We start from the raw sequence: 10,111 nt of genomic DNA, 5'->3' as shown, positions 1-10,111 counted from the left end.
ACACACACACACACACACACACACACACACACACACACACACACACACACACACACACACACACACACACACACACACACACACACACACACACACACACACACACACACACACACAACATACTCACTCCGATGTAGAGGTTGGGCCAGACTAGGTCCTACAGGCTGCCTATTGGTCCACAAGATCTGACACAGCTCTGACAGATGAAATGTGTCCTCTTGGTTGGCTGACAGACCACTGCAGGGGCAGAGACCAGTGTGTGTGTGTGTGTGTGTGTGTGTGTGTGTGTGTGTGTGTGTGTGTGTGTGTGTGTGTGTGTGTGTGTGTGTGTGTGTGTGTGTGTTTAATTCATTCAAAATGGAGAGGAGTTATTGTTCATAATATAGTTGTAGTAGACGTCTGAAAGTAATACAACAGACACCAAACTGGAACACAAATTACCTTTTTAATTGTGTAATCTCATTATTAGTGTTTCAACTGATAGATTCCCAGGAGACAATGCTCAGCTGCACAACTCACAGCAGGTTCAACTATCACCACTGGCTAACACAGGGATGTTGAAAAGTTCAAATTCTTTAGATATTTTAGATTTTAAAAGGCATTGAGCATCGACATTATCTCCAGGGAATCCTGCTACCGCATTATATGGTTATTTACAGTATATACAACATGCTGTGCTTTAATACCAGTTTGTACCTACTGTAAAAGTCCTACAACTACATATTTTCAACCAGTATAAAGGATTGTGTGTGAGATGGATAGATAGATAAGAGGGGAGATGGATGAGGTGAGACGAGCGAGGGATGGGAGGAGAGAGGGACGAAAGAAGGGCTGTCAGAGAAGAGGACATAGTCTCCTCTTGCGTGTGAGCTGTGTGTCGAGGGTGAGCAGTAGTGACAGGAAGTGTCTGTTGGGGTAGATGGCGCGTCGCTGGGTCACATGTTTGAGCGCGGTGCGAAGCGGCAGACGACAGTGCATCATCAGGAACGCCAGCACCAGCGTGGCGGAACGACTTATACCCATGATGCAATGCACCAACACCTTCCCTGGAGAGGATAGAGAGAGTGTGGGAATAAAGAGAGAAGGAGGGAATGAAGGGAGAGGCAGAGTTTGATGAAGGAACTCAAATGTCCCTAGAGACAGTCTTAAATAAACTGTACAGAAGTAAACACATTCAGTACATAAACACAGTAAACACATTCGGTTATATAAACACATAAAGTACATAAACACAGTAAATACATTTAGTAATGTAAACACATACAATACCTAAACACAGTAAACACATTCAGTAATGTAAACACACAGTACATAAACACAGTAAACACATTCGGTTTTATAAACACATAAAGTACATAAACACAGTAAATACATTTAGTAATGTAAACACATACAATACCTAAACACAGTAAACACATTCAGTAATGTAAACACACAGTACATAAACACAGTAAACACATTCAGTCATGTAAACACAAACAGTCATAAACACAGTAAACACATACAGTAATGTAAACACACAGTGCATAAACACAGTAAACACATTCAGTCATGTAAACACATACAGTCATAAACACAGTAAACACATACAGTAATGTAAACACACACAGTACATAAACACAGTAAATACATTTAGTAATGTAAACACATAAAGTACATAAACACAGTAAACACATTCAGTAATGTAAACACACAGTACATAAACACAGTAAACACATTCAGTAATGTAAACACACAGTACATAAACACAGTAAGCACATTCAGTCATGTAAACACATACAGTCATAAACACAGTAAACACATTCAGTCATGTAAACACACAGTACATAAACACAGTAAACACATACAGTAATGTAAACACACAGTACATAAACACAGTCAATAGATTTAGTAATGTAAACACAAAGTACATGAACACAGTAAACACATTCAGTCATGTAAACACAAACAGTCATAAACACAGTAAACACATACAGTAATGTAAACACACAGTGCATAAACACAGTAAACACATTAAGTAATGTAAACACACAGTACATAAACACAGTAAACACATTCAGTAATGTAAACACACAGTACATAAACACAGTAAGCACATTCAGTCATGTAAACACATACAGTCATAAACACAGTAAACACATTCAGTCATGTAAACACACAGTACATAAACACAGTAAACACATACAGTAATGTAAACACACAGTACATAAACACAGTAAATAGATTTAGTAATGTAAACACAAAGTACATGAACACAGTAAACACATTCAGTAATGTAAACACACAGTACATAAACACAGTAAACACATTCAGTAATGTAAACACACAGTACATAAACACAGTAAACACATACAGTAAACACAAACATATACATACAGTAAACACCTGCATTAAAGTGCCCGTACCATCTTTAGTCTTCAGGGCCTTATGTATGAAGTCAGCTGCAGGTTTAAAGTACTGGCTCAGGTCAAAATGGGATGAGTCTTCTGTAGGGAAGCCACAGTACACACAAGTGTTTCCATAGTAATCCTGGTCACCGATGCTGCCCTGCTTAAAGTGAGCTGCATTCAGGATGTGTGTGATACCAAGCTTCTTTAATGCACCCCTGTTCTGAGCTATGGCCCTAAGGAAAAGACAGAGGGTGAAATATATGGGGAGAGAGACATGTGAAATGTGAGATTGCATAACTGTTTGAACAGAAATAACACGCAGAGAACGGATTAATCAGTGAACAGCCTGGAAGAATATAGACAAGATTTAGGCAAAAAATGTATGCAGTAGTTTAAAAAAAGAGCAATATTCAGTAATTCCATGTTCAGTATGTGTTCAACAGTGTTCTGTAAGGTTTAGTAGTGTGCAGCAGAGTTCAATAGGGCAATAGAGTCCACTATAGGAACTTGAGATGCTGAATTCCAAATCAACCTCTAGTCTCTGACCCCGAGTCTCTACTTTTTAGCTCTTACTCATACCTCTATAGAACCGAAAGGATTGGATAGGGGGATCCAATAGATTTCATCTATTATTATCTCTATTGCCGTATTTCTAAAACCCATCCAACCCAGGGGCAGGGGTAAGGGAATTTAGAAAGAAAATAACTAAAATAAGAAACAAAATCTTACACGTTTCCGATGTAGAGATTAGGCCAGACCTCATCTAGTGGTGTCAGATCAAGCTTGCAGGACTCCAGGATTGACTCTAGTTCTTTAATAGCCACCAGGTCTTGCTGCTCTCCCTTTGACATTCTCCCTAGACAGTGGCACCACCTTGACAGACTCAACTACTGCAGCCCTCTGGCCGTGTGTGACCAACTCCAGCAGGCGAGGGTGTGTGTGTGTATGGGGGTGGGGGTAGGTGTGTGAGGGACATAAGCAGGTGGCTGCTGGTTGTCCACCGATTTAGCTCTGGGTTCAGCCTGTTCTTTCTCTCTGTTTCTTTCTCAGTCTGCCTCTCTCTCTCTTTCAGTCTCTCCCTCTCTATATATACAGTGCATTCAGAAAGTGCATTTACTCATCAATCTACATACAATACCCCATTTTTAACAAAGCAAAAACCATGTTCAGAAATGTTCTCAAATTTATTAACAATAAAAAATGTAAATATCAAATACATAAGTATTCAGACCCTTTACACAGTATTTTGTTGAAGCACCTTTGGCAGCGATTACATCCTCGAGTCTTCTTGGGTATGCCACGACAAGCTTGGCAAACCTGTATTTGGGGAGTTTCTCCCATTCTTCTCTGCAGATCCTCTCAAGCTCTGTTAGGTTGGATGGGGAGCGTCGCTGCATAGCTATTTTCTGGTCTCTCCAGAGACGTTCGATCGGGTTGAAGTCCGGGCACTGCCTGGGCCACTCAAGGACATTCAGAGACTTGTCTCAAAGCCACTCCTGCGTTGTCTTGGCTGTGTGCTTAGGGTCATTGTCCTGTTGGAAGGTGAACCTTCGCCCCAGTCTGAGGTCCTGAGTGCTCTGGAGCAGGTTTTTATCAAGGATCTCTCTGTACTTTGCTCCGATTATCTTTCCCACGATCCTGACCAGTCTCCCAATCCCTGTCGCTGAAAAACATCACCCCCAGCATGATGCTGCCACCACCATGCTTCACCGTAGGGATGGTACCAGGTTTCCTCCAGACGTGACGCTTGGCATTCAGGCCAAAGAGTTCAATCTTGGTTTCATCAGACCAGAGAATTTTGTTTTTCATGGTCTGGGAGTCTTTAGGTGCCTTTTGGCAAACTCCATATGCCTTTTACTGAGGAGTGGCATCCGTCTAGCCAGTCTACCATAAAGGCCTGTTTGGTGGAGTGCTGCAGAGATGGTTGTTCTTCTGGAAGGTTCTCCCATCTCCACAGAGGAACTCTGGAGCTCTATCAGAGTGACCACTGGGTTTGTGGTCACCTCCCTGACTAAGGCCATTCTCCCTCAATTACTCCCGGGTGGCGCAGTGGTCTAGGGCACTGCATCGCAGTGCTAGCTGCGCCACCAGAGTCTCTGGGTTCGCGCCCAGGCTGGGCTGGGTTCGCGCCCAGGCTCTGTCGCAGCCGGCCGCAACCGGGAGATCCGTGGGGCGACGCACAATTGGCATAGCGTCGTCCGGGTTAGGGAGGGTTTGGCCGGTAGGGAGGGTTTGGCCGGTAGGGATATCCTTGTTTCAGTATGTAAAAAAAAATGTAATAAAATGTATGCACTCTACTGTAAGTCGCTCTGGATAAGAGCGTCTGCTAAATGACTAAAATGTAAAAAAAAAAATGTAAAAATGTACTCAGTTTGGCCGGGCGTCCAGTTCTAGGAAGAGTCTTGGTGGTTCCAAACTTCTTCAATTTAAGAATGATGGAGGCCACTGTGTTCTTGGGGCCTTCAATGCTGCAGACATTTTTTGGAACCCTTCCCCAGATCTTTGCCTCAACACAATCCTGTCTCAGAGCTTTACAGACAATTCCTTTGACCTCATGGCTTGGTTTTTGCTCTGACATGCACTGTCAACTGTGGGACCTTATATAGACAGGCGTGTGCCTTTCCAAATCATGTCCAATCAATTGAATTTACCTCAGGTGGACTCCAATCACCTTGTGGAAACATCTCAAGGATGATCAATGGAAACAGGATGCACCTGAGCTCAATTTCAAGTCTCATAGCAAAGGGTCTGAATACTTATGTAAATACGGTATTTCTGTTTGTATTTTTTATAGATTTGCTCAAATTTCTAGAAACCTGTTTTCACTTTGTCATTATGGGGTATTTTGTGTAGATTGATGAGGAAAACAATTAATTTCATCCATTTTAGAAGAAGGCTGCAACATAACAAAATGTGTAAAAAGTCAAGGGGTCTGAATACTTTCCGAATGCACTGTATATTCATCAGGGGGAGAGGACTACAATACGGGGTAGAAAAATGAGGGATGGAAATGGAGATAGGATAAAGATGGATTAACAAAGGAAGGCAAAGAAAGAAAGAGAGTGATGTAACAGGCATTACATCACAGCTAAGGTCATCAGATGACAGGAGGGAGGGAGGAATGGAGGTGGAAAGGAGGTGTGTGTTTGTGTCAAATCAAATTAAATTAAATGTTATCGGTCACATACACATGGTTATCAGATGTTAATGCGAGTGTAGCGAAATGCTTCTGCTTCTAGTTCCGGCAGTGCAGTAATGTCTAACAAGTAATCTAATAATTCCCCAACAACTACCTAACACACACAGATCTAAAGGGGTGAATGAGAATATGTACATATAAATATATGGATGAACGATGGCCGAGCGGCATAGGCAAGGTGCAATAGATGGTATAAAATACAGTATATACATATGATATGAGTAACGTAAGATACTGTATGTAAACATTATTAAAGTGACTAGTGGTCCATTTATTAAAGTGGCCAGTGATTGGATCTCAATGTAGGCAACAGCCTCTCTGAGTTAGTGATTGCTGTTTAGCAGTCTGATGGCCTTGAGGTAGAGCTGTTTTTCAATATCTCTGTCCCAGCTTTGATGCACTTACACGTGTTTATAATTTGTGTGAGTGTGTGTTTTCTGTCCCTTCTCTGAAGAGTGTACTCCAGGTTAATGATCTGAATTAAAAATATTATATTGGGGAAGACACATTGTTTCTGCTGCCATGAGAGGATGTTTTTTTTTTTTTTTTACCCTTATTTACCAGGTAAGTTGACTGAGAACACATTCTCATTTACAGCAACAACCTGGGGAATAGTTACAGGGGAGAGGAAATTAGCCAATTGGAAGCTGGGGATGATTAGGTGACCATGATGGCCAGATTGGGAAATTTAGCCAGGACACCAGGGTTAACACCCCTACTCTTACGATAAGTGCCATGGGATCTTTTAGTGAACACAGAGAGTCAGGTCACCCGTTTAACGTCCCATCCAAAAGACATCACCCTACACAGGGCAACATCCCCAATCACAGCCCTGGGGCCCTCCAATACCAGCAGCATCTGGTCTCCCATCCAGGGACCAAACAGGACCAATCCTGCTTAGCTTCAGATGCAAGCCAGCAGTGGCTGGCTTGGATCGTGAGGAAGGCTCGAACCAATGCAGCAGACCTTGCCTAGTGAACACAATTACATACACACAGTGACACACCAGTCACATGCACGCATGCACACACATACACACAGCCCATACCTATCATGTAGCTAAGCAATACCCCAAAATATTTTTTAGGTCTTAAAGGGCCTCAAATTGCCACTTTCATTATGATTTTCTAAAAAATGGTTTGTGATACAAATTTTAAAATCCTGTCAAACATCCTTCCTCCCAATGAAGTTTCTATGTGAGAATTGCCAGAAAAATCTGAGATACCACAGATCTGTTCTGCTCCCCTGGCGTGGAATCACCCAGCTGAGACACACAACACACCATCACACACTCCACATCCAAACATACTTGGTCAAATCAAATCAAAGTTTATTGGTCACGTATGTAAGATTCTATATTTATTTTCTTAGTCAACCTTGTGTTCTGTTTTGTTGTATTCTTGAACGTAGCCCTGTTTCTTTATGTTCTTGAACGTAGCCCTGTCTTTCATTTTTGTTCATTGATTTCACCTGTGTTAGTTACTCACCTGGTCTCATCAGCTCCTTATTTAGTTCAGTTCATTATTTTTGTGCCTTTGTGAGGTATTGTTCATTTTGACTCTACTAAGCCATTTCCCAGCTCGTTTGTGAGAACCAATTATAGCCTTCAGTCCTAGTTTTGATTCACCTGCCTGTTTGCTTACCTGTGAATGACCATTCCCTGCCTGTGACCACGATTCCTGCCTTCTGCGAAGGCGAAATAAACACCTGACACGCTCCGCGTGTGAATCTGCACCTTTTCCTTCCTGAGTATTCATTACAGCGTACACAGATTTGCAGGTGTTATAGCAGGTGCAGCGAAATGCTTATGTTACCAGCTCCAATATTGCAGTTGAAATTTTCCTAAATACAATATAAATAGTTTTGGGCTCCCGAGTGACGCAGTGGTCTAAGGCACTGCATCTCAGTGCAAGAGATGTCACTACAGTCCCTGATTCAAATCCAGGATGTAATACATCCGGCTGTGATTGGGAGTCCCATAGGGCGGCGCACAATTGGTCCGGGTTTGGCCGGGGTAGGCCGTCAATGTAAATAAGAATTTGTTCTTAACTGACTTGCCTAGTTAAATAAAGGTAAAATAAAAAATTACGACATTCAGCTGGCAGGATATGGTGGTCTGTTTGAAACATGTAGGTATTACAAACTCGGTCAGAGAGAGGTTGAAAATGTCAGTGAAGACACTTGCCAGTTGGTCCTCGCATGCTTTGAGTGCACGTCCTGGTAATCCGTCTGGCCACGCGGCTTTGTGAATGTTGGCCTGAATCCCGGAACATATTCCAGTCTGTGCTAGCAAAACAGTCCTAGCATTCGCATCATCGGACCACTTCCATATTGAGCGAGTCACTGGTACTTCCTGCTTTAGTTTTTGCTTGTAAGCAGGAATCAATAGGATAGAATTATGGTCAGATTTACCAAATGGAGGGTGAGGGAGAACTTCGTATGTGTCTCTGTGTGTGGAGTAAATGTGGTCTAGAGTTTTTTTCCTCTGGTTGCACATGTGACATGCTGGTTGAAATGAGGTAAAATGGATTTAAGTTTGCTTGCATTAAAGTCCCCGGCCAATACGAGCCCCGCTTCTGGGTGAGCATTTTCTTGCTTGCTTATGGCCTTATACAGATCGTTGAGTGCGGTCTTACTGCCAGCATCGGTTTATGGTGGTAAATAGACGGCTACGAATAATATAGATGAAAACTCTCTTGGTAGATAGTGTGGTCTACAGCTTATTATTAGGTATTCTACCTCAGGCGAGCAATACCTCAAGACTTCTTTAATATTAGACATCGCGCACCAGCAGTTAATGACAAACAGACATACACCAACGCCCCTCGTCTTACCAGACATAGCTGCTCTGTCCTGCCGATGCATGGAGAAGCCAGCCAGCTCTATATTATCCGTGTCGTTGTTCAGCCACGTCTCGGTGAAACATAAGATATTACAGTTTTAAATGTCCTGTTGGTAGGATTGTCTTAATCGTAAATCGTCCTGTTTGTTTTCCAATGATTGCACGTTGGCCAATAATACGGAGGGTAGTGGAGGTTACCTACTCGTTGGCGAATTCTTACAAGGCACCCCGCCCTCCTCCCCCTTTTCGTCCATCTTTTCTTCAGGTTGATGACGGGGATTTGGGCCTTGTCTTGACAAAGCAGTATATCCTTCACGTCGGACTCATTAAAGAAAAATCTTTGTCCAGTTCGAGGTGAGTAATCGCTGTTCTGATGTCCAGAAGCTCTTTTCGGTCGTAAGAGATGGTAGCAGCAACATTATGTATAAAATGAGTTACAAACAATGCGAAAAAACTAACAAAATAGCACAGTTGGTTAGGAGCCCGTAAAATGGCCACCATCCCCTCCGGCGCCATTATCACAGAGTAGACTTATTAGAGTGATAGAATCCAGAATATAAATTGGTGGTGTGTATAGACAGTAAATAATTTGGAAGAAAATGGTATGTACAGTAGTAGGTATATTAGGATGAGCTATTTCTAGAATACCGAGTCATACCAAAGAATGTAAAAATGGGACCTGATGCGGCTCTGCTTGGCACTCAGCCTTAAGGAGATAGATTGAGGGTAAGGCCCTGCGATAGACTAGCGTCCTGTGCAGGGGGTGTACTTGTACATCAAGCTGCCTCAGTCTACGGAAACATTAGATAGGCTCCTGCCCTATTAGCTGTTCCGGCTCGCTCAAGCCAAAGCTTGTGCAAGGCTACTTAGGTCAAGAATACAGTATATACATACACAGTGAGTAAACAACAGTATGTAAACAGAATGTGAGGTGACCAGCGTTCAATGACTATGTACATGGGGCAGTAGGTGTGTATGTATAAGTGTGTAGTCTGTGTAATTACAGATGGAAAAGCAGGTGTACTCGCATGGCCCACAAGTAGAGGTTGGGCCACACCTTGTCTCCGTGCCTACATGAGCTCTGGGCTGAATGTAACACTTCCTCCAGGTCCTCCAGAGGTGGAGGCTCACCTCACATTTGGCTCACATACACACCTCTGCCCAGAGTCACATGACCCTGACACACAACCCACTAGCTCACCTGTCTTGCCGGACACAGCACCTGAAGCTCCCTCATTGTAAAGCCTGAACATAAACAGTGTAGCGTTAGTCCTCACCTCATACATGCCTTGAACATAAACAGACATAGACCATTACCTCCTCACTGCAAACTCTCACTAGGCACACTTGTTTTTGCTTGCCTGGTGTGCAGAGATTTTAAACATGCCTTTGACAGCAAGTGACTGACATGAACAGTTGGTACAGATGGAACAGTTGAAACAGTTGGTACAGATGGAACAGATGGAACAGATGGAACAGTTGGAACAGATGGAACAGTTGAAACAGTTGAAACAGATGGAACAGATGGAACAGATGGAACAGTTGAAACAGTTGAAACAGATGGAACAGATGGAACAGATGGAACAGTTGAAACAGTTGAAACAGTTGAAACAGATGGAACAGATGGAACAGTTGAAACAGATGGAACAGATGGAACAGATGGAACAGTTGAAACAGTTG

General features: G+C 42.7%; 1 protein-coding gene across 2 annotated transcripts; it reads right to left on the bottom strand.

Moving 5' to 3' along the window:
• Positions 1 to 426: 426 nt before the first annotated feature.
• Positions 427 to 3,322, bottom strand: LOC139562278 (dual specificity protein phosphatase 13A). 2 transcript variants are annotated; one of them, XM_071379838.1, is made up of 3 exons: positions 3,120 to 3,322; positions 2,406 to 2,623; positions 427 to 1,046 (listed from the first exon to the last, which is right to left on the bottom strand). In XM_071379838.1, the coding sequence occupies exons 1-3, from the start codon at positions 3,239 to 3,241 to the stop codon at positions 835 to 837; spliced, it is 552 nt and encodes a 183-aa protein (XP_071235939.1). In that variant the 5' UTR covers positions 3,242 to 3,322; the 3' UTR covers positions 427 to 834. The 2 variants fall into 2 exon arrangements, with proteins under 2 accessions (XP_071235939.1, XP_071235940.1); XM_071379839.1 differs by having other exon boundaries at positions 2,406 to 2,615; positions 3,120 to 3,282.
• Between the last annotated feature and the right edge of the window lie 6,789 nt (positions 3,323 to 10,111).

Source organism: Salvelinus alpinus, chromosome 32 (genome assembly GCF_045679555.1).
Source record: "Salvelinus alpinus chromosome 32, SLU_Salpinus.1, whole genome shotgun sequence".
In the NCBI taxonomy this organism is placed as follows: domain Eukaryota; kingdom Metazoa; phylum Chordata; class Actinopteri; order Salmoniformes; family Salmonidae; genus Salvelinus; species Salvelinus alpinus.
The sequence above is the reverse complement of the archived record's forward strand: the minus strand, read 5'-3'. Positions and strand labels throughout refer to the sequence as shown.